General features: G+C 37.9%; 4 protein-coding genes across 11 annotated transcripts in view; all 4 read left to right on the forward strand.

The window, feature by feature from the left end:
• Window positions 1-2: 2 nt before the first annotated feature.
• LOC105275521 (putative ATPase N2B) lies at window positions 3-3,744 on the forward strand. Of its 2 annotated transcripts, XM_011332426.3 has the most exons (8): window positions 3-569; window positions 807-1,215; window positions 1,615-1,800; window positions 1,877-2,118; window positions 2,224-2,392; window positions 2,471-2,611; window positions 2,793-2,912; window positions 2,980-3,744. In XM_011332426.3, the coding sequence occupies exons 2-8, from the start codon at window positions 823-825 to the stop codon at window positions 3,100-3,102; spliced, it is 1,374 nt and encodes a 457-aa protein (XP_011330728.1). In that variant the 5' UTR covers window positions 3-569; window positions 807-822; the 3' UTR covers window positions 3,103-3,744. The 2 variants fall into 2 exon arrangements, with proteins under 2 accessions (XP_011330728.1, XP_026827539.1); XM_026971738.1 differs by lacking the exon at window positions 3-569 and having other exon boundaries at window positions 578-1,215.
• Window positions 3,745-3,890: 146 nt separating this feature from the next.
• On the forward strand, window positions 3,891-5,686 carry LOC105275515 (deoxyribose-phosphate aldolase). Its single transcript, XM_011332415.3, has 5 exons — window positions 3,891-4,104; window positions 4,206-4,390; window positions 4,582-4,726; window positions 4,802-5,187; window positions 5,258-5,686. Exons 1-5 carry the CDS (start codon window positions 4,044-4,046, stop codon window positions 5,453-5,455), a joined length of 975 nt encoding a protein of 324 aa, XP_011330717.2. The 5' UTR covers window positions 3,891-4,043; the 3' UTR covers window positions 5,456-5,686.
• Window positions 5,687-5,837: 151 nt separating this feature from the next.
• LOC105275765 lies at window positions 5,838-17,769 on the forward strand. Its single transcript, XM_026972071.1, has 14 exons — window positions 5,838-6,352; window positions 7,254-7,364; window positions 7,691-7,842; window positions 8,748-8,814; window positions 9,480-9,745; window positions 10,096-12,561; window positions 12,866-12,881; window positions 13,342-13,347; window positions 13,891-14,353; window positions 14,807-15,133; window positions 15,758-15,816; window positions 16,365-16,537; window positions 16,688-16,850; window positions 17,102-17,769. Exons 2-14 carry the CDS (start codon window positions 7,266-7,268, stop codon window positions 17,156-17,158), a joined length of 4,314 nt encoding a protein of 1,437 aa, XP_026827872.1. The 5' UTR covers window positions 5,838-6,352; window positions 7,254-7,265; the 3' UTR covers window positions 17,159-17,769.
• A 1,848-nt stretch (window positions 17,770-19,617) lies between these two features.
• The window catches only part of LOC105275764 (PDZ and LIM domain protein Zasp), a 35,373-nt gene continuing 29,597 nt past the window's right edge, over window positions 19,618-25,393 (forward strand). Inside the window, exon 1 of one of the 7 annotated variants that reach the window (XM_026971736.1) lies at window positions 19,618-21,077. In XM_026971736.1, the coding sequence (XP_026827537.1) occupies window positions 20,973-21,077 (105 nt within the window). In that variant the 5' untranslated portion in view covers window positions 19,618-20,972. The remainder of the gene's footprint in view (window positions 21,078-25,393) is intronic. The other 6 variants (XM_020030419.2, XM_020030416.2, XM_020030417.2 and 3 more) reach the window with 6 other exon arrangements.

Genomic DNA, 25,393 nt, shown 5'->3' on the forward strand with positions numbered 1-25,393 from the left:
AACTATTATTTATATTAATAGAGACATTAATAGAACAAGACTGCGCATAATTGAATATTTATGCGTAATAATTTTATCTTGGAATTTCACTAAAATACGCTACGAACTTTTGTTACAACCCGATATATGATATATTACATTTTTTCCTATGAAATTAATATAACGAGTTAAAACGCTTGTTTGGCAATCGGAGAAAAACATAAATGAAGAAGTTGGAATAATTGTCATTTGATTTGGCGAAATATTACGCGGGCTTGCTTGAAAATGGCGGATTGGTCAGCCTGCGATTAGACGTATCTAGTTATTTCATAACCACTCTGTTTCTCGGAGCCGCTGTCGTCATGTGTCACGGGCTCACGGCGCGCGAATGGATCTTTCAAAAAGCGTCTCTCGTCGAGAGCGGACGGGGCAGGTGCGCGCAAAGGGACCTCCGCACGTCGTTAAACTGACAACCGCGAGGAGGAAAGCGCGTTTCTCCTTTCCCGCAATGCCCCTGTGAATTACAGCAAGGTCTCGTCACGCGTTCTTATCGTGGAATCGGAACGCGCACCTCTCTAATTTTAACGTGTGTGAGTGTCTAATTCGGAACATATGCGTCCTGCCATTTTTACAGATGTGTAACACCAAGGTCATCATACCTGTGCCGTTGGCGGTTCAGCGATGATTAATGATCATCGGCTCCAACATAGATTTTCGTTATCAGATTATTTTAGCTTGGTTTTTATCCGCAATCTTGGGCGCAGATGTGATATTTAAGTGACAGGTACGAATCGTGTGGCTTTTAATAGACGTCTTCTCCTTTTCAGGTAATATTCTACAGTCATGTCTTGCTGCCTCGTCAAGAAGAGTATTAATATAAATTATTTGTTCCACACGCTGACGCGTGTTCAACCTGTGATATGCATTCCAAGGTGTGGCTATGCTCACTCCTTGTCTCACGATATAAAGGTAGACCTGAACGATGGGCCGGTACTGAGCGTACTGAGACAGAAAATAGAGAGGGGCGAGCTGATGGATGATGTGCATCAGATAAACGTAGCGCAGAACCTGCAGAGAATATACCAAGAGATACATGATTACAAGCCACAGCAGTTAAATCTCTTGGAGAAATGGTTTGGCACCAAGAGGAGGGAGGCGCCGAAGGGGTTGTACATTTATGGAGCAGTGGGTGGAGGTAAAACAATGTTGATGGACCTATTTTACAATTGTTGCCAGGTATCTCTCCGGTTGCTATTTGTGGGAATATTGCACATGAAAAGTCTTGAACTCTTGATAATTCTTTTTTTTTTAATGTAATCTGGTAAATGAAAGCAAACAAGTTAGGAAACAGTGAGAGATAAAAGTAACAAAAAATTGTGCAAAAATAATCGCAGAAAATAAATTTCTAGAATTCCATCTAAAATTAGAATATCTAAAATTAAATGGAATACATGATAAAAATAAATGAATAAAAATGGAATACAGGAATAAATTAAAAAATAAAAAATTTAATGGAATACATGATTAAATTAAAATAAATGAATAAAAATATGATTTTTCATGTGCAGTATAGAATGGAAATTATTTTTCTACGATAGTACGATTGCACCTTAAGACGAAAATGTTGTACTTTAGATCGAGAACAAGAAAAGAGTTCACTTTCACTCCTTCATGTTGGACGTACATAGTAAAGTCCACGAGGTGAAGAAGACCATTGTACGAGACGTCACTAGCACGAAGCTACAACCTTTCGATCCGATACGTCCGGTTGCATCCAGTATCGCGGACGAGACTTGGCTGCTATGCTTCGATGAATTTCAGGTTGAATTTGCATTTTTTTTTTGTAAAGGAAAGGAGCCGACCAACCTGTGAAATATATCAATGAGGCGTATTGCAGGTGACGGATATCGCGGACGCTATGATATTGAAGCGACTGTTCACTGAACTCTTCGACAACGGCGTGATAGTGGTCGCGACCAGCAATAGATCGCCGGACGAGTTATACAAGAACGGATTGCAGAGGGGAAACTTTGTGCCGTTCATAAAAGTGCTGAAGGATCATTGTCTCGTTAGTAACTTGGATTCCGGAATAGATTACAGATTGAGATCGGGATCTGGAGACAAAAAAATATATTTCATGTACGTGGGAAATTGTCAAGTGTCACTGAACTTATTTTCTCGCTGTCGTTTTAACGGGCCATATGGATTATCACTAAACAGTTATATTATATTACACGTATGTAGAAAAGGTAAAGATGCGGCGAATGATGTGGACAACGTGTTCAAGTATCTGTGCTCGATGGAAAACGATGTGGTGCGGTCGCGAACAATTACCATTAGAGGACGCAATGTTACTTTCCGAAAAACCTGCGGGCAGGTGCTCGATTCGACGTTCGAAGAATTGTGCGACAGAGTGAGATATCTTTCATTTACTCCGTACTACATGAATGTTCGAACTGTGTGTAATGCTATTTATTAATGTCTAAAACAGCCTCTCGGAGCGAGCGACTATCTGAAATTGAGTCAAGTGTTTCATACGGTCATAATAAGGGATGTACCGCAGTTGAATTTGCGACTCAAGTCTCAGGCCAGGCGATTTATCACGCTTATTGACACGTTGTACGATAACAGAGTAAGTCAATCTCTTTATTTAATCGAATTTTAATTAAAATTTTTATTAGATTTTAATTTATTTAAGCTCTAATATTTGCAATTAGAGATTGATTTAATTAAATATTAATAATATACAGAGAATATTAAGATTATTCAAATTAAAGAACGTTTTTATATTTTAAATTTTTGATAAATTGTAGGTGCGGGTGGTCATGTCAGCAGCTGTACCACATACGCAACTATTTCTGCCTGAAGCCGAGTCCGAATACACCGATGAGAAAAGAATGCTGATGGATGATTTGAAGATTTCGCATGGCTCGGTAAGTACAAATTCGACATGCAAAATTTTCGTAATTAGATTATTCTGATAATTAATTCAATTTTTAGGAGGACCATAAAGCAAATATTTTCACCGGGGAGGAAGAACTCTTCGCTTTTGACCGTACTGTGTCACGGCTGGCCGAGATGCAGACTTCACAGTATTGGGAACAGTGGGAACATCACAGATAATGATAGTTTCACCTAGTGCAAGTAGATTTCTGTAGCTTTATATAAATTCATGAACTTGAACGAATGCCGAGATACTATTTGTATGACACGATCTCATAGGCACAGTTACTTAAATTTTTCTTAGATTTTTTTCTGTGTACTTTTCAAGATCTAACTTTCAAGCTTTGTCAGTATTTCATTTGTTTTCGCGCGCGTGTGTGTGTAAAGGTAAACTTTGAAATATAATATTTATTTATTTATGAGTAGTAAAAGGTACATGTGTTACGAGTACTAAAACTGTTTAAGCTCTAATCCAAATGTAGATCTGCATTTGTATATATGTAAAGTCTCAATTACATAAAATTTTCCAGTAGCTTGTGTTGATCACCTGCTTTTTAATAATTGAGATCGCTGATAACTTTTATAGTTTAAATACTTATCGGTAGTTATCGACGAACGGTCAGTTAGCGTTCTTTAATTATCTGCAGACTCAATAGGCCCACAGAATCCGTTTCAAGATAAAAGTTGACGCAATTTTGCACATAATTCTTCGAAATATTGTCTGGCTCGCAACATGAAGAATACAGATAAACTCGCTTCTTCTTTGTAGTCGACAACTGCAAACTAGTTTTTACAATTTTGAATAAAATTCTTATCACATTTTCAGCAATTGTGTTATCTCTAACCTTAAATGTACGACATCCGTTAAATTTGTTCACACGCTTTGCAAGAATGCGCGATTCCATATCTCTTGTACTTAGTCCTTATCACTTCTAATTATAGAACACACATAACTACTTCATCAATCTGTGAAGTAATCCTCGAAGGAACTAGACTGTTATTTGCGCTGGTTCATGGCTTTCCTTTTAATTTCGCATAAGTAGGCACTAATTACGTCGCTTGATAGGTCGCAACAATTATCTTGTGTGAATTTTGCTTCTTTATGAAGATTAGCTTTACATATGATGAATAATTCGCACGTTATACGTTCTAAACATGGTACTTTTTACCAGTATGATCCAGGTAAGCAGTTCATGTAATATTCCTGATTAATTAATACCTTATTGTTAAAGTATTTATCTATATTCTTACTACACTTATTACACTATCTATGTATTATTTAGCTTGGCTTGAGACACATGTTAATGAGCCAGCGATAAGTAATGAGGTACGAGAAATACAGCACTTGGCGAGCGCAATAACAGGAAACAGCAGAATAGTTTGGCTACTGAAGGCGATAAGTTTCATCGACTTGACTAGTTTGAATGGCAATGATACTAGCACTGTCATAGAACGCTTATGTAAGAAGGTATATTGCAACAGATTTTTTTTAAAATTATGAGTGCTAATCAGAGCCTGTTCTCATATTAAGGTCTTCTTAAATATGATCTTATATTTATAAGCTTTTAAGATATTTGTAAGCTAATCAGATAGAGCTATATTAATATTTAGAAGGTATTTATAATACCATAAGATTAACTGGTCAAAGTTTAATTACAGGCTGCACAACCTGTGCCAAAAGTTCCATTCAAATGGGAAAAACCTATTTACACGGCAGCTGTTTGTGTTTATCCATCCAGAGTGATGGATGCAGTAAACACTTTAAAAAGCATAAATAAAACTGATATTATTAAGGTGGCTAGTGGTAGGCAGAAAGAACATTTCTAATGACTTCGTGTAGATGCAATGATACAGTGTAATTATAGCTTTTGTGTTACAGTGGCTGCTGGGTTTCCTTCTGGACAATATCCCTTGCAGTCTCGGCTGGAAGAAGTACGCTGTGCCATTGATTATGGAGCAAAGGAGATAGATATTGTGATTGATCGATCATTGGTCTTGGATGGCAAATGGGAACAGCTGTACGATGAACTGGTAGCCATTCGCCAAGTGTGCGATGAGAAAAAGAAAATATGCCTGAAAACTATACTTTCAACAGGCGAGTTGGGTAACTTGACGAATGTATACAAAGCAGCTATGATAGCTATGATGGCTGGTGCTGATTTCATCAAAACATCGACGGGGAAAGAGGCTGTTAATGCAACCTTGCCCGTGGGTATTGTCATGTGTCAAGCGATAAAAGAATTTGCAAGACTGACTAAGAAAGAGGTACTATGAATTTAGCATTGCCAAGTTGCTGCTAGTTGTACAAAAAAATTCTACAATTCCTTATTTGCAGATTGGCTTTAAACCTGCTGGAGGCATCAAGACCGCGCAAGATGCTCTAGAATGGATGACTTTGATGAAGAAAAAATTAGGGATTGATTGGTTGATAAATACTCGTTTCAGAATTGGCGCATCTAGTTTGCTTGACGATGTTGCCAGAGAGATTGAGGCACACAAGTGTGAAGAGTTGGACAGTAAAGAATTATCTTGAAGAACGAAAAGTCTATAAGCTGCGGAGGACGCATCATCAGTGGTTGTCGCGGCGCCCATGTTTCTAAATATATCGGTCAACTAAATGCCACATAATCGATATATTAAATACATATTGTTAAACACAAAAAATACGAGAAGTTTTTGTAATTGTTTTCTCTTTAAAATTTGATGTTATTTTACGATGTTTTTACATTTCTGTAATGATATAACAAATATATCTATTTTATTTTAACACTGTTATAACATTTCGCGATTAACTCATCTGTGACCTAAATTAAAATCGAAAAATCCAGGTTGTTTTACGAATCGGTAATTATTACAGTCTTTCCATTATATCATTAATGTAAATCTTATTTTTTATTACTTATAAACAAGAAAGAATCCTCAAAATCGCACGCTTGTATAGACTGTCTTAAAGGCATCATTCCACTTCAGACTCGTTGCAAGCTTGTAGCTGAGCGGAGGCGGGCGTTCACCACGCCGGAAATCGAAGCTCAAATCCAATATAGATCGATCAGTAAATAGATCTCGAGCCGGCAGGAGCCGCCGCATCACCGGCTGCTCGTGTGCCGTAGTATTTGCAGCGTGCAAGCTCGCTGCATCTTTACCTTCTGGCAAAGCTTATCGTGACACCGTTTCGGCCGCATTGCACCGGGCAACGGCCGGGGTCGAGCGGCCCGCGTGTCCGTCCTGCCGTCGTCGACTTTATTCCGTTTTAGTCGCCGTGGACTCGCCGTTTTCCAGCGGCCGTTTCGCGCGTTTCAGTCAGCAGCGAGTGCAGTGAGTCCCGGCTACTATACCGCGTGCACTCTCTTTTTCTCTGCGCCACGCGCTGCGATTAATCAACTACCCCGCGATTCTCTCTTTGGAGACTTATAGGCTCGCTATAAGCTCGGCAAGTAATACATATGTAATACACCATCAAGTAAGACCCACATGGCATGTCGGTCACCACCGAGTCATACCGAGACACTATATTCGGGTGCCGGCGCTTCCGGGTGCATAACGCGGATTCGTGGCGAGACGGTCGAGAGTAAAGCCCGTCAGATAAAGGAAGGGAGAAATCGCTCCACCGGGAATCTTGTGCGGTCAAGTCATTTCACGTTATTCGCTTAGTCTATTACCGGATTCAAATTGTATTTACTATTTATGATAACTATGATCTACATATAGATTTACCTTGGCATTTTGTGCAGCAGAAGAAATCGTTGACCTCTCTTTCTAAATGACGCATATTTTTATCGTCCATTGGTATGATATATTTATCTTTGCCTGCTGCATTCAGTAAACAATGTTAAAATAGCACCTGGAGTTGCAAAAAGCCCGTAACTGACGTTCGTGTTGTCGTATTGCGTTGCCAGAGTCTCGTTTTATCTAAATCTTATATAATTGCGCCTAATCCAAACCTGAAATTAAATATTACCGATTAAAAATATTTACAAAGAAGAAGAATATAGTTTAAAGAAGAACAACAATACAATGTGTTTAATAATACTTGAAATTGTCAATTAATTTACTTCATTTGCGTAATTATAAAAAAATAGTAATTGGATTTATTCATAATATTATATTTAGTTTTTCTCTTAATCACACTTAGTATTATGAATTGTAATTTCAAATATTCATCATAAGATTTCTCAAATACGTTTTGCTATTTATTCCATTACTTTTATAACTTGGTTAAATAAATGACGAGAATCTGTAAAAAACTTCCGTTAACATAAATGTCACTGAAATTTTATTATAAAACTGTAAAACCAAGTATATCAAACGTGACAAATGAAACATAATTTCAGATGTAAAACGTCATGGCAATCAACATAAAATTCACAAAATTTGATAACACACCATGGGGCTTTCGATTAGCGGGTGGCAGCGACTTTCCACAACCGCTTACTGTTATCAGAGTGAGTTACTATTTCTTCTATCTACTAAGAATTATGAAATACCCACGAGAACGTGTCTATTATCCATAAAATTATTAAAACGTCCGTCTTTTTGCGTATAAAAAATAAAATAAAAAGATAGAATGCCTTTGTTTTAAAGCTAGATACCATACATTTTTGGACGAAAAGTATTAATCCAATTTAAGATAACGTTGTCATCACTTTTGTGATCTTAGAGGCGAAAAAAGTTAAAAAATAAAAAATCAGAGCTGTAAATGAATTGAGTAAAATACAATAAAATTTATAAAGGAATCAAAATATAAAATATGTACGAAAATAATCTATAGGTCACTGAAGGCAGTTTGGCCGAATGTATGGGTTTAAAAGTCGGCGATGTTATAGTGAGATTGAACGATCAGCCGATTAGCAACTTGACACACGGACAAGCGCACGAGGAGCTTATGCATGCTGGCAATAATTTCGTCCTAGGTGTACAAAGGTAAGCTTCTCGTGAGGGTCGATGAATGAGTAAGAAAGAAATCAAAGATATACATCGCATCTTTTCTACAGCGAGTCTTCTGCTTTTTCGCGGCATAGAGTGTACAATTGCAAATGTACGCACAAGTATATCTAGTTTCTTGCAGCATTCAAAATTGTTTTTTATAAATTAAATTTTCTGAATAATTCAATAATAAGTATTTACTTTTCCTAATTTCGTACGTGTATAAAATTACGTTTGCCTTTTATTTTATAAATATTCTTGTTAAGTCAAAACAGATAAACATCGTCGTAGCACAATTGCACAACATCATAACAGAGTTATTTAGAAATTGTAATCTACGTCTTAATCGAAGAAACTGGCTGCGAAGAAGAAAACACGGAAGAACCGCCAAGACTGGCGGATGCCTTCGGCTACTTTATATTTGGCTTTATCGAGATCGAATTTAGTAACTCAGTGCGTAATAAGTCGAAGGCTATAAACAAATTTAATAAATCCCCAAGGGGAACTCGCGGCTAACGATGTACAGGAGGCGGCGTGCGTCACTTGTCGCCGGTATACTCTCGATAATAATTCGACGGCAGTAAGAATATCCCGGCGCATGAGCTACGTATGTGGCAATGCATTGCGACACCTATAAATAGGTGACCCAGAATGAGAGATCTGTTTATCATTGGTCGGCGATTTTATTACTGAGCCGCCCCGTTTGCGTCCCGTTTCTTGCCGTTTGTCGCATTCGCGAGATCAGCCGCCTAGAGAGTAGAACGCGGCTGAAGCCACCAAAATCCGCGCGCGGTGCATCCCGGCGCACATCCGCGCGTATAATCCGAGCACTCGCGAGCATCGCACCGCGAGCGGGAGAAAGTCTATCTCCTTGGTTTTGCTGTGTTTTGTTGCTTGCGCAGGGAGGAAGAGGTACGAAAGGCCGCCGAGGCGATATCGGAAGAGAACATCGTCCCATATAAGATCGCCGTGAGTATATCCGTGAAATGAAAGGTAAACAGCATCCCTGCTACATTCCTGACTAACAAAAATTACATGCGGCTCCTCAACGTCCATCGTCACCTCGTCCTGCATTCGGCTCTTTTTCATCTTTGAAAAGGTGGACTTCCTCACGTCTGGCTTTTCAACTACAAAAATTTGTCCCCTTTTTAAAAAAAAGATTATGAAATCCTCTTGAAATTCAAAATCGACCTACAATAATAAAAAGAGAGAGCAAGAAGTAAATATTCATTAAATGAGAATCGAATAAAATATTAAAGGTATATTTCATTATAAAAGATACAAAAATTTAATTTAATTTAATTTACCTAATTTAAAACATTGAGATGTTCTTCTAAAAGAAATTTGTCTACTGCCGAAATTTTTGAACATCATGATTCCTAAAATATATGACTTATTACAGCGATTTTCAATTATACTAACAGATTGTAACGTATTATAGTTTAATATATTAGACTTACATATTATTTCCTGCATGTAAATCGAACAATTTGAGAACTAGGATTTTTCCATCGAAATAATTTCCTCAATTCAGTCGGGATAAACCTTTGATCTTGTATTTGTCTGACATTTAAGAAGATATGGTGTACCAGAAAAAATCGCAGTGAGATGATGACGCCGAGTTTGCTTATTAGCTTGCAGACTTACCGCCGGTCTTCCCAGAACAGATCTTGAAAGAAGAGACCGTGATCGAGCGGTACAAGGAGGAGAAGACCGTCGTCGAGCAAACAGCGCCGTTGTCCGCTGAGGACGAGATCAGGCAGGAGGAAGAGAAGCTTGCGGAGGAGAAACCGGTAGACGCCAACAGCGAAATTGTGCCCAACAAAAATCTCACGGATGACGAAATTGCACAGCTAATTCTCGAGGAAGAGGAACTCTTGTCCAATGAAGGATTACTGGGGTATATTTTCACGATTGTCCTGTGAATTTATGGTGCCATTGTGTGACTAAGAAACACTATTGCGTTCTTCTTCTTATTCATATACATAGTTTCAAGCAAAAAGTTTTTTAATAACTATCCAAAATTTTAATGATTATTGGATATCTCAAACAATATGCTCTCTCATACGTTTAATAATTTCAAAAAAGTATTTTTCTATAAATTATTAGGAAATATTAAAATCATATTTGCATATTACTTTTTTTTAAATGCCAAGATAATCTATTATTTTACTTTTTATATCGCAAATAATAATATCGACAATAGTAGTGTCAATTTGCGTTTTTTCACGTTTTCGATGTGGCTAACAGGGTAAATTTCAAGAAGTTGAGACCGCGAGCTACGATTCTAAAAGGCTCGAAGGTACTGGAAGAATTACAGCACATTGCGACAGCCGAACCTGAGCGGGTGCAGGAGTTGAAGCGCGCTTCTACCTTCTTACAAAAGCCGCAGCGACCGGTACCAGCACCGAAGCAAAAGCAGAAAATAGAAGAGGACGACGTTGAAACCTATAAGGTCGTGATTAAGAAGCAAGATAAAAAGACAGTCATCAAGCGTCTCGTGGAGAAGGGTCTGCTACCTTCAGGATCGGAAGCAAGTGTTAAGACACCGGAACTGCCGGCATCGTTCGAGGTAAAAATGCATGAAATGGAAACCAGACCAAAGGAGGAATGTTTTCCCGTCATGTCTGATCCGAATTCCCCGTGTTTGACTATCTCCCTTGATATCGACACTGCAGAACTCGATCCGCACGAGACTCGCCCTTCCGAAGATCATTCGATGCATCGCGCGACATACAAATGCAAACCGAAGCTGGTCCATGTCAAGCCAAGTCACTACCGAAGATCCAGCAACGGCAGACATAACGAGATCAAAGCAAAACCATCCTTCAAGGATGATTGTCTGGAGAGCGGCTTTCATGATTACGTTTGCTCCTGCGTTGCTTGCGACGAAGAGCACCTCTGTTCGCAACCAATGCCGACTCGCGTTGCCATTTCCAGAATAAAACGCACTAGGATGAAAGGAAAATATCTGGCGACTTATCTGCAGCGTGAAAGCATCAAGCTGATGTCCCTGATGACGAAGTTATTCGAGTTCTTCTTGCAGAAACCAGACGTTTCCGAACCAATGAGCATGCCAGAGATTCGCAGGCGACGTTCAAGTTTCAAGGGCTACTACCTTGAAAATGTTCTCCAGAAAAATGTCAGTCCTGTTCTCGAATGCGTCAAGGAGACGTTTGTCAATGATCCGAAAATAACCGATGAGAAGGAAGATGAATCAAAGTCCACGAAAGGAAGTTGGCGAATATTGGCGAACTTTATGGATTACGTGAAGAACAGTCTAGGTCATCTCTTCACCACGTCATCGAAAGTCAAATGTGGTTTCAAAGGTGCTGATGACTCAGTCCTAAACGAACGGAAGCATGACGAATGTGCTCGCGATATAGAGATCTCTGAATGGCACGAGGATGGTCCATCATGTCCATTGCAAAGAAAATCTGCCGTTATCGTTAGCTTCTCCGATGATCTAGACAAAGAAAACATTGATGAAAATGATTACGACGATGTGCTTGAATATACCAGCGATCTGGTCACGACTGGAGAGACTGATGAGCGTTCCATCTCACCTAAACACACGGACGAGATGGCGGATAAGGAAGACAACCTCTCAAAACTCTTGCAGTCGGCTGAGGATTACATTTCTGCTGAAATCTTTCATCGCCGCAGCAGAAGGCTCTCGAAACCACGCAAATCCATAGATATCGTGCCTGAGGGAGAGGATAACGCTCTTGAAAAACTTCTGCAGTCAGCCGAGGATTATGTTTCCACCGAACTTTTCCACCGAGGCAGCAGAAGGCTTTCGAAACCACGTAAATCCATAGACATTGTCCCGGAAAATGACAATAACGCTCTTGGGAAATTCTTGCAGTCGGCTGAGAATTACGTTTCCACCGAGGTCTTCCATCGTGGCAACAGAAGACTCTCAAAATCGCGCAAATCTATAGATATTACCCCTGAAAAGGACAACGATACTCTCAAACAATTTTTGCGAGCAGCTGAAGATTACGTTTCCACCGAGGTCTTCCATCGTGGCCACAGAAGGCTTTCAAAATCGCGTAAATCTATAGATATTGACCCCGAAAAAGATGAGAGTACTCTCGAGAAATTCTTGCAATCAGCTGAAGATTACGTTTCCGCCGAGGTCTTTCATCGTGGTAGCAGAAGGTTCTCGAGATCACGCAAATCTATAGATATCGTTCCCGAAAACGACGACGACGAAACTTTCAGAAAATTCTTGCAATCAGCTGAGGATTACGTTTCCGCTGAGGTTTTCCATCGCGGTAGTAGAAGGCTCTCGAGATCCAAAGATGCGGGACAGGAGAACGATGTTGTGTCAAGCCTCCTTAAATCAACCGGCGATTACGTTTCTAGCGAGGTGTTTCACCGCAGAAGCAGAAGATTATCGAGATGCTTCAGAAGAGAATCAGTCTCTCTCACTCCTACTCCTACTTGGTGGAGTACTCTGAAGAGTATTTTGAATCTAATTTTGCCTTGGTTCTCGCTCAAGGTCACCGAGGAAAATCCAGAATACAGCGACGTCTGCGAAGAAAAGATTGGGAAGATTGATTCCGAAATTGAGCACGACAGTCGGAGGCTATCGTTTGTACCGACGATTCTGTATCAAGGTGTTACGAACCGCATCGGCGTTGATTTCACGAGGCTGGTGGCATACGCTTTCGTACCATGCACCTCAATCATCCTTTTGTACATGTATAAGTAGTCCACATCTATCATCTGGTCTGACAAGTATCCAATGATGTTTGTACTGTGTTTCGATGTTATAGACTGTATAATTAAAACTATGGAAATGATTGTATGCGGCCCGGAACTTAATTCTGGAATCATATTAGAATTTAGTTAGAAATTAAGTGTCAGTTTGTTAATTCAGAGCATTACGCGTGCTTATATGATTGTACGTAGCTTTGGATGAATGTCATTTATTTTAAAACGAATTAAGTATTTTACTCTATAGTTTAAAAAATTTATATTATAATAAATATACTTATATTACAGATATTAGACCATCGCCTGATGACGTATAAAAGTGTTTCATGATAATGTGTGCTCGAATTTCAATGTAGTATGTTCTGTTTTTCTCTTATTAAAATGAGTGTTTACTGATTTTATTATAGAACAAATAACTAGGATGCAAAGTATTTCATGTAAAGATCGATCCAATATGTGGAGTAATTATGTAATTAACTTTTCCCTACATGGATTCCTTAATTGTATAAAACGTCTTAAGTTATTAAATTGTTGTTAAAATTGTTATATATATACATATTATATTGTTATATACGTATATGTATATATATACATATTAACTAGTATTGAAACTGTTATTTATATTTGAACTTCCTTATACATGACTTACACGTGCGTAATTATATTTAATATTTATATTACTTTAATATATTTAATCAAAATATAGTATATAAAGTATATATTACAAGCAATTTGATATAGAATATTCCCAAGATATGCATTGTTTTACAGAGAAAGGTAAGTATATAATAATTTAAGATACACATTTAATTTGGAATTTCTACTTTTTTAAAAATTTATAACATTTATCAAAAATGAACAAATAGATAATAAAGATAAAAGCGTGATCATATATATAAAATATTAATGGATGTAGTAAGCTAATATTTTCGCATTATCGGAGTTATGAGTTACATGTAATTGACCAATTCATTCATTGTGCAGCTGAATAGAAAAATGTATAATTTCTAATTAAATAATTTTTAAATTGTTTAAATCTAATAATTCCTTTATTTACTATTCATAACGTCATATTTTACATATAATAATTAACAATTTGATGTAATAAATTTTTCGCAATAAAGTAACAATTTACGATATTTTTGCAGATTAAAAAACTTATTGTGTTCAAATAAAAATAGCTTTTAAAATTTTAAGTTTTGTTTCGCAATAGGCAAATATTTTCCAATTTCAATCTCTCATGAACTGTTTAGTTCTCACAAGATCTTTTAACTGTTTACCCGAGATATTTCTACAATCGTTATCTTTCTGGTAATATAGATTCCGACTCCAACCGTAACACCGGAACCTACATGTAAAACAGATCAAGAAGGGAAATCTGATTCACGTCCCGCATCAAAAGCAGCAGGAGAAATGAGAAGCGACGAGATCGACGAAATCAGTGCTGAAAAGAGAATCGAATCCGAAGAGGAAGATTATCGTCCTGAATCTCGCGCGGCGGGATCCACGCAGGACGAGGCCGCAACAGCCGAGGAGGATTCGAGCGTCTCGACGACGGATCCAGCTGCTAAAGCCGAGAAGATCAAAGAGCTGGTGTCGACAGAAATCAATCTAGAGCAACAACTGGAGAACGTGCAGCGGCAATTGCTTGCTCTGAAACAACTACCGAGTGAGATCGAGAATCATCTGAGGATCGTATCTGACCAATTGCACAAGATTATGGAGCTGAGCGGCATGCAAGGGTTCTTTGGCAACGGAAACGGCGGCTGTCATGAATTGTCAGGTAACCAAGATTCGTGATCGTAATCGAAATAGCCAGAGTGGACCTTGACGACTATTCTTCGGACGTGTTTCCAAGTTCTGTTGTCGCGCAACTTTGATCCTGAACGGATGCCAGTTCGCTCGTGAGATTAAATTTAATAGCTGATCGATGAACGCTATTCATCATGGAAAAACGGTTCCTGTCAATAAATAGGATTGAATAAGAATTTAACCAAACAAATTGCTGTAGTTATTTATAATTTTTAACTCAAAAATTTATATGTATTTCTAAATATAAATTTAATAATCCTATGATACTAATTTATTTTCTACTTTACTTAACTCTGTTTTTTTTCTACAAATTAATATTGATTCTACTAGTTAAATATTTTTACATCGAGCATTCTTTTAGAATTTTAGATTTTCTCGCTTCCTCTTTTAAAAAACATGCTAATATTGACTCGTTATCATTTAGAAGAAAATATATCAAAACGAGAGGATGAAGAAAAGCCGAAAGACGAGGAAGAGAACACCGATGAAGAGGACGAGGAATTTACTGAGACTTATGATTACATTGAAGAGATTGCGTGTTTGGAGCGAAAGGCGTCATCGAGGTCAACACCGCACATGATCGAGCCCAGTGACGACGAGGAAGAAATGGAGGAAGAAGAAGCAGAAATGAAGGAACTAGACGGTATGATTTCCGTGAAGAGCGCGGACGAAGAAGGAAGAAGGGTAAAGAAGTTCATCGTCTCTTATGAAACCAAGCTGCTGAAATCGCCAAGTCCGACACCATCGCACGGTAACTCTCAAAGTTATTTTTATATTTCTTCATTAACTATTAACTTTAAGGGGATGCTGGAGCTGCTAGTGAACTATTTTTTCACTATAGCGATGGTAATTGCAGTTTCGAAAATTCTCTTTATTGCTTGTGCAGAATGAAAAATCCTTTTCCACAAATGAAGTATAGATAGAAAGAAAGTCCGCTCTACAGGACTTTATATTCAAAATGGAAAAAAGTTAAAAACTTGCATTTGTCTTTTATAACTTTTTTCCATTTTGAATATAAAGTCCTGTAGAGCGGACTTTCTTTCTATCTATACTTCATTTGTGGAAAAGGATTTTTTATTCTGCACAAGCAATAAAGAGAATTTTCGAAACTGCAATTACCATCGCTATAGTGAAAAAATAGTTCACTAGCAACTCCAGCATCCCCTTAACTATTAAATTTTAACCAATTTTTTTTACAAAACCAATTGTGTAGATAATTAAACATATTAGTTTATAATTGATTATTATTTAATAATCAATATTTCATAATAAATTAATATTCTCCGCGATAAAATAGTACATTATTACTTTCTACATTGAATAATCGAATTATATGTAAAACGTTGTTATAAAAAATAATGTGGTGATATTATAGGAAGTTTCGAACCAGATCTTAAACTGTCACCAAAAGACCAAGTTATACAGGAATTGCAGGTATCCCGATAAATGACCCGTCTTATGTATTTCACCTAGAATGAAATGAGTAATGTTTCGCGTTCTTCCTCTCCATGTTTATCTATGTTATCTGCGTTAAAAAATTACAGAAACAATTACTAAACTGTTAAAATATATAGTTTTACAATCTTATTGAAATCCCATCTAAACATTTATAAATTCTATTATGTGCACTTGTGTTATCCCTATCTTTTGCTTGCGATAATTATGTCAATTCTAAAATTTATTAAGAGCCCTTTTCAATGAGAAAGATTTTCAAATTAAATATTAATAAATAAAATCAATCCTATTTCTCAAGACCCTTAAATATGTGATTTAATTACGTGAATGCACGATAAAACAAATCACATTTTTCTTACAATTGTAATCCTACCTCTACTTCCTTTATCTACTCTCGTTTTTAAATAATGTTTTTATTAATATATATGCGCGCACACGCGCGAAACATAAGAAACATCATCCATTTGTATGCATGATAAACATGTGAACTCGAACAAAGTTTAACTCAAAGCTTTTTTTGCTTTCAGCAAAAGGTGCACAAGAGAGGCAGAAAACATTCGCAGGAGCTCTGGCCCCAGGCTAAGCAGCTCGAACTTACGCAAGGCCGCAGATGGAGATGCCCGAATGACTTCTTCAACGACGAGATGATCGCGGAAGTGCTATCCTGCCAAGCGGAAGTCATTCGTGGTAAAGCGATGGGGTAAGAATAAAGTATAATGAAAGGATTTCGAAAATCAAATTATATATAAAATGAAATACATCATCATTCATGAAAATGGTTACAAGAGTGAAACAGGATTTTAATAAACTATTTTTCTAAATTAATTAACTAAATTAATTAACTGTTCAGAGTAAATTTCAAGAAGTATGAGAAAACGAACCTACCAAACTATGACCACCTGATGAACTCGAGCGTCTATAAGATGATTCATAAAATGGAGCGAGAACCAAAAAGAGGCATCCCCGCCAGACCAGCCAAAGTTAATGCAGCGGAAGACGTAATCGAGAGAACTGTAAGCATCTTTTTGGCACCTTTCAACAGTTTGTCGATAGAAATCTGAATCGCATATATATTTCTAAAAAGTTTTAATTGTTTAAGAAAATCTTTTAATGAGATTATTGATAGAAATATTGCTTATAAATTGCAATTAATTATTATCATCATAACACAATATTGCATTATATTAAATCAATATTAAGTAAAACTATTATAATCAGATGCAAAGATAAAAAAATTTAATTTCTTCTTTAATATATTTTTCAGAAATCACCGGCGTTAAGTGTTGTGGATAACAGAAGCACTCGAAGCATCAGCCACTAATCTATCAATGATCAGAATGTATTATAATATGATAGTTTATATATATGAGGAATCAACATATTTGAAAAATGAACTAGTCTTATATTTCTGAATTTATATTCGAATATCAGGAAAATTGCTAAGAACATCATATTTGCTAAATTATTGATATATAAATTATTGATCATACATGTTAAAGAATATTATTACACCATCTTCAATATAATGTTATAACATATGGGTGTAACAATTCTAAGCACTGCACATGTGTGAACGTATTTAAATCACTTCAGAAAATGTTTCGGCAATATATTGCAATAAAGAAATTAGTCTCTTTTCGTAAATGTACATTTGGAACAAATAATTCAATAAATATCTAGCTGCATAAAACTTGACGTTTTGAAACATGTAGGAAATATCTGTAATTAGTCCATGCGAATTTCTTCAAACGTAACTGTCTCATTGCAGTATGTTTTTCTATACCGGTAAATTACAAATTAAAAAAATGTACGTCACGTCAGAATAATTAGGTATTACTCTTTAATGTATGACCTACTATTTTACATCAATATGCGCTCTGTTATGGCTTATATCGCTCTGTAAAATGTCCAGTAAATCAAATATGACAGATGGATGCATAGTTCTTATTGTTAGTTAGATACGTAATTGTGCGTAGCAAATGGTCACTTAGTTTTTAAGGAAAGTGATTTAGAAAGTAAATATGTGAAAGTAGTGTATGTCCACATCTGACGCGTGCGTTAACATTAATATTTGAGTCCAGTGGCTGATGAACCTCATGATTAGCATAATTTTCGAAATCTGTTTACTTGATGCTGCGCTTGTAGCTTCTTCTTAAGGTAACAAAAAATCATATTTTTAGGATATTTTACAAAAGTCATTATAAATTAATATGCACATGATATCGCGATATGTGGATATACCAAGGAGATCATCGGATTCCCAAGTATGCAGGATGATCAAAGTTGACCCAGAAAGATAAGTTTCCAAGTAAACGCCTGCGTGATGAGTCCGCGTGATCGGAAATCCGCGGGTGATTCCGCGGACGTGTCGCAGGGCATACTTTCTCCTTTCCGGGGTTTCCGAGACCGCTGTTAATCGCGTCTCGCGTATGCGTATGACGGGCTGAGTCACGTCTGCCTTCTTGGCTGCTGAACCTCTTTTTCGTTTTCTTTTTCTCTGCCTCCCCCCGCCCTCTTTCTCTCTCTGTCTTTCCTCCTCTCACTCCTTTTTGTTTAGGGTTCCCGATCGTGACGTCGGCCCCGAGCAATTTATGTAAAGCATTCTAGGCATGATTCACGAACTAGTTCGCGTCCTCGTGACCGCCACCGGCGCAGAATGCAGCCGTTGCGCTCTCGGACGTAGCGCCGAAGACTTGGGTACATCCATCAAAGCGTTTCTTCCGTAATTTCTTAAAGATGACTTTTGACAAGTCTTGTGTAGAAGATTGCATTGTTCTCCCAATTTTAGGAATAGTATAATCAAGAAATTAAAATAATTCAAACATAAATCACTGAGAAAAATGAAAAATATAAAATAAAATCAGAAAATGAAATCGTCTCAATTGATACAATTAATCGAAAAAGAGGGAGCGATTGTGATATTGTCGGATATCACAAGAACCTTAAAAACAAATATCTATTTTAATTGGAATGCGAGAAGAGAGTTTAGTGTAATTAGATATTTAATTTTACATTGACGAAAAGAAGAATTCCTTTGCAATCTTTTTCTTTTACACGGGAGATGGAAAGAGGGAACATGATTCTTCCCCAACATAATTCATGCGTGTCGTCGTGTTGCTGTGACACGCATCAATTTCGGCAAATTCATGCCTGATTGTTGACAGACTTAATAACAGAGGCATGAGACAGCATAGTAGGATTTATTTAACGAGTTTCCATTCATGACCTATCCTATCCTGTCCTATGCGACCTATCGATGAAGATGACTAAGGTCCATTGCATATATTCTCTACATACATACATCAGAATCTTTCAGGTAGAGAAGATACCAACATGCTTTTTCGTTCAAGAGATTTAATTCATTCTTATATGTCAACGCCTCGACGAATGACGAAAGTGACATTGGAACGAAAGAGCTCTATATTCGAGAGAGGAACTTGAAAAACTATAAATCAGGAAAAATACAAAAAACTTAAAGCAATAATATTTTCTTATTAATGTTATGTATTTTGTGAAATTCTCGAGATAAGAAAATTGAAGTTCTACTTTAAATCGGATTTCAATAGCATTAAATTAAATTTCCTTTTTCTAAATGATTTATAATTAACTATTTTTATCAAAAAGTTATATATACTAAAGTGACCTATTTTAAATAAGATAAAATTCTTTATAAATGCCTCAGTAAGATTATAGAAAAATTTATAAAATTTTATTTAGAAATTAATTTTAGTGGTTTTTTCAAAATTTTATCGCAATTATTTTACTCACTGCAATACTGCCGCTTTGAGATAATCGGATCGCATTGAACAAAGCCACCAAAGAAGAGAAACATGATTAGAAGCAGGGAGGAGCAGAAGGAACATAAACGTATGTTTCGCTTCTCTGTCATGGTCATCGAGATGGCAACTCGACATTCCCGGTAACTTGTCCCATCCTTTTCGATCTGATCCTCTCTTTCCTCTCTTTGCTTGCGATATTATATATTATTGCCTCCACCCCTTGATTCTCACTGTCATAACATAAGAAACACCTTGCACGATGCACTGAATACACCGGATGTCCATGGACACGCTCGGCTGTGCAGTACTTCATTCGGGAGAGCATAACGATACCGTTTCGTAATTTAATTAATTGCAAATGCACAAGATATGCCTTTCCTCAAACGTTCGTTTTATTTGCACGACGTCGCTTCAATCGTTCATTGCGAATGCGTTCTACGCCTCATCTCAGAACTCGATTGTCTTCATTTCTTAGCTTTGCAACAAAGACGACTCGTGCGAATGGTTCAGACATTACAAAAAAACCCAGCCAAACTAATGTCCAACGCAAAGAATAGCTTTTATTCGTTTCTTTCGTACCTTTAAAACGTCGCTTTGATATTGCATTCAGATACTTTCAGATTCAAGCAAGTTCAAGTTCAGAATCAGAGCTGAAGCTTTTCAAATTGTTACTGAAAAAATTCAGATGTTAATTAGAAATCTCTTGAGTCATTCATATCGATTAAATCACGATTAATTAGAGCCTGATATACCTTTAATAAGATATCGTTACGTTCATTTTGTTTATGTTATGTTATATATAATATTCATTATGTTGTGTTACTTGAGGAAATTCTTGGTCAATACAAATACAAAGAATACAATAAATTTGTCTCTCTTCCTCTCTTCATATCCCCGCCACCTGTCTTCTACCACCACGTTGTGGCGTTTCCCTCCTTTCTTTTGCTGTCTCCCTCCTGCTATACCTTCCCTTTCCTTCCGTGCTCTCGTACTCCTCCTCTCGTCCCGAATCGCGTGGCGAGGAGGCCCCGCTGCCCGACTGACCGTCCTCGGCGCCTCTTATACCTTTACTCCGGTTTGCGCGTTCTTCAGGAACGTGTGTTGTACGTGTCCGCTTCACGTTCCACTCAGGAGAGCGCGACATATATACCCCCTCCTTTTACAGAGTACGTACACACAAACAGCCGCAAAACAGACATTGTCGACTCGGTCGTTGGTGGTGCGTCGCGATACCTTCAAGTAGATAAACCGAGCTAAGGGCTCGTTTGCCAACACCCGTCGTAGTTCACGAAATCGTTCTCAGTTCATCTGTTCGTTTGCTCCGATACGGCCAAAGTAGTTCAGCCAGACAGTGATATGGCACAGCTGATCAGCGTCAAGCTGTCCAGGTTCGACGGGTCTGCCTGGGGCTTCCGTCTGCAAGGCGGCAAGGATTTCGGCACGCCGCTCATCGTGCAGAAGGTGAGTCAGTGTTAGGTCATCTACTTGGTCTCCAGTCTCACGTTGGATTTTTCGCCGGCACGGTGACACTTATTTCCAAGTACTTTTTATCAATAGTAATACGATATTGCGTATGTGTATATGTTGAGGGGTACGAGTGAATATGGGTCTCATGATAATCTCTCGTAACGCATCCCTTCTATAACTCGTAACATATTCCTATGTATCAACAAAATATTTAAAAACTACTTTATGTTTAGTATTAGTACGTAAAACATTTTCTATTAATATAAAATATAAAGTTTTAACATCCATGAATGATCCAAATCATAAAACGTATTTCAGATGTGAAATAATATCGCGTGCAGGTGACACAATAGTGTACGTGACATGACAAATCAACAGAGATCTAGAAATTGTCATTTTTCGTTAAAATTTTGTTGATGTGCAAGATTTTTATTTATTTATTTTTGTATCCTGATTGTCGTTTATTACCGCATGTGTGTGCGTCTTGAATTAAAGTATAGATATGGTGGAAGAAGAATTTCGAAGTTCGAAGGAGCGTTTTCAAAAAGGCACTCGAAGCAGATCTCAAGTTGACTGAGGCAGAAGCAGTAGTAAAAATATTTCTTGCAGCCGTTTATATATAGCGATGTTTTATATGGCTATTTTCATCTACTATTTCTTGTCGTTCACTTCTCCATACGCTTCTCGATAGTCGAAGAGTTCAACAGAGGGAATCGGTCTCAATATCACCACGCGAAATAGTCGAATATAAAATTAAGAGAAACTACAGTGCGCTCTTACACACTCGCTTCTATCGATGTTCTTCTTGTTTGCGTCTTGCGTTCGCGTGTTGTTCAATTACGGGATGTCAATTGCCACAACTCGCGCGGAATAGAATTTTCATTCAGCACAAGGATCGATCAATTTTCGCGTCTGCCAATCGGAATCGTGGATCCAAGTGTTTCGCGTTTGCAGCACCAAGTTTGACGCTCTAACGTTTAGCTGTCCCTGACGTTAGCATTTCTCATTGTCAATTCTTATTAAAATAAAACTGAAATATAAATATTAGTAAAAATTATTAAATCATTGTCTGAAATTATATTATACTGTTTAAAATTATTATATTGTACATTTCTTGTCGATTTTTATTGCAAAATTTATGACACAAGTTCACCATTTATGGTATGGTACGTAAATGAAAATTTAAGTCCGTGAATCTCTGGTACGCGGAAGCGGATAACGATAACGAGCTTCAGGCAAGAACGAGATGAAAGTGAAATGCAACGGGATCTCTCATAGGACTTGTCCTCGGAAATGAAATCTGAAATCAAAGATTAAAGTGGATACGCGACAGTGTGACAGCACATGTTACACTATAAGCGCCTCATGTGTGATCTAAAATATCGAAATTATCATAGATACAGAAACTAGGACATGGAGATCGAGATCACGCGAAAACTTTTTACTTTATGCAACAAAACGCGTATTATAAATACATATAAATACGCTGCTCGTTTTCTATAATTAAAATACACTTATCCAGAAGAAATACAGTAGTTATCAATTCGTTAACACTTTAATGACTCTTCTTTCGCTTCAAGTATACATGCATCGAATAAATCTCTCATTTCGTGTCCTTAAGAGAGAGAAATCATTATTTAATATTTATAATTTACATGATAGACATGTATTTCTCTTTCTCTCTCTCTCTCTGTGCCGTTAGTCCTTGATGAAAAATGGGAAAGAATGGAAACTCGGCGCGATTATTTCGCGTTTTTTGGTATTACGACCCAGGTTTTCTCGCGACCATGAGATCCGATCGAGTGTGTTTTGGTATTACGATCTTGATGAGACATGTACGTTACGTAACGCGATGGCAAACGCCAAATTATTTCACGCGCATCGGCAGAAATCGTTGCCAACTACGTGCGAAACGTCGGACTCGTCGTCGCCACCACCGCCGCCGCCATCACCACCACCGACGTGTTTTGGCGATGCCAGGCGCTGTAACACGAGAAGCTTTTGGCGAACGTGCGGAAACGCGAGGCATTCCGCGATTTTTTTCCGTACTTTCTTCATGCGATTATGTATCGTTATAAGCCACAAGCATTATTATTAAGACGCGTTGTCAGCAAGTGCCAATGTCAACCGCGATTACCGCGGTTTCGCAGCTCACGCGAGAACTGTCAGAAATTTGACGTCTCGAATCATCGGTATACTATTATATTATAAATTCGCGTGATCCAATCACGAAGGAACGTTGATGGTGGAATACCCGCTGCACTCGAAAAGCTGAAACTATCGTTTCACGTTTAGAAGACCGGCGACGTTTAGAATGTGCGCAGTACACGTGTGATAAATACGAGAAGAAGCAGCTCTTCTTCCACCGTTGTAAAATACGAAAAAATATTTCCTACATATTTTTAGTTAAAAATTGAAATTCTTATGTATCGCGCCACTTCGACAAGAAATCGAGTTGTAATTCGAGTCTCAAGGGAAACAAGATCCTCGGGTTTCTCGCTAGACCGTTTTACGATCTTAACGTGTCCGCGCGAATTGTTTTGGCGAAAGACACGCCGGAGATGCAGCGGGATCGCGATCGAGTTCAAGTGCTCATCAAGTGCAAAGTAGACATCGGATTGGCGATCGTTCCTCAGCGCGGAGAACCCGCGCGAGGCGCTTTTGACACCGCTGGACTCATATTTCTCTCCTTTCCGAGAAAGCCGAGGGCGGCCGCCCTATTTGTGGCCTCGTAAAATAAACGGACCACGTGGTGCGCCACGAAGAAGGCCAAGTTCGACGCGCCGATTACAGATAAAACCGTTTAGCGTAACCGGCGATGATCGCAATAAGTTCCGGTCGATCCCTTGACGTGGTCTCTTCGGTTTCTACCAAGAAATGCATCATACGTCAATGGAATGTCAGATTTGACGTAGAAGATATACGCAAAATATTTACGTATTATCCTCGATGTTCTTTAAGTACTTATATAATTCTTTTCCGATAATTAATATACAGGATATAAAAATAAAATGAATCAATGAGAATGTTATTTTGCCTCTGAATTTCGATCCGAGTTTAGTAATTTTATAAAATCTCTTCGTCAAAATCTTAATGTTAAGGATAATAGAATTACGATGAATAAAATGGCAGTTTATTCCGTTATCGAAAGGTGATTAGGTTCATTAAGTAGATTACTCCATTAGTGGGTATTGCTTTCCATGATTTCTAAATGCGGACATCTTCTAGATAGTAATCTACACAAACAAGTATGTTTGTGTGCAAATTTGTGTAGATAGCTTCGAAATGACGTTTTAAAAATTAGGAAAAGTGTGCCTACGAGGATCAATCACGTCCGATGACGAGGAAGAGAAGAAGAGAGAGCACCGGCGCGCGTCGCTGGTAATCCGAGGCAAATTATTTGGGCGTTCTATTTCTAGAAGGTGCCTTTGCGAAACCCGTGTGAGCCGGGTCGAGCCTCGGCTCGCGACGACGAAAGCAGCAGGCGCCGATTTCGACGACGTCGACGACGACGTCTTCGCAGGACGTCATCCCCGTGAAACGGATAAATATATGTGGCCACGAGTATCCGGTCTCGTGAACCAAATCCAAACTGATTTCTGTTGGCCGTCAGGCAGGAAAATATTTGGACGCGTGATTGCAGAAGGCGTGGAAAAAACGTTAACGCGCGATTAACCAGGTTTATGATCTATCGTAAATACAGACGGCACGCAAGTTTCGTCGATCTTCGTGGCAATAAATACTTCCAGACCAGAGTTGAACGCGTGGATTCGCATAAATCGACAGAAACTCGTCTTCTACTTTCAGCATGTGTCGCTCTCACATATCTCTATAATCTGACCATAATATAACAAGATTTCGACAAATATACTAGAGAAATCATTGACGGATTAATATTAGAAATTAATTGTTAGAATGATTAATTTTAATTTCGATTAATTCAATTAAAAAGTTTTAATTCTATTCCGTGGCAGATTATTTATACAAATTATTTGTATCACTCGAGTAGTATAAAATTGCTTGAAATTCGTGAAAATTCTGTCTGCGTTATGTTAGAACGAGATCTCTTTTTCACGCTCATCCGTCTCTAAAAGCAATCTTGATGTAATAGGCACTTGAAACAAAGATCACACACGATATTTACCGTGGCAAGGTTTTGTCATAGATTATTCTCCTCGCGAGGAGTACTATCTGCTTGCGCTTCCCGTGATTCTATGGTGAGTGCACCGGGTGCATCGTTGCACTCACGGCATCGAAGCGTGGGCGTTCGCGTTACGCGATATATTTCGTTGGAGAACTGCGCACACAAA

The sequence above is a fragment of the Ooceraea biroi genome, chromosome 8 (genome assembly GCF_003672135.1).
Source record: "Ooceraea biroi isolate clonal line C1 chromosome 8, Obir_v5.4, whole genome shotgun sequence".
NCBI lineage: Eukaryota > Metazoa > Arthropoda > Insecta > Hymenoptera > Formicidae > Ooceraea > Ooceraea biroi.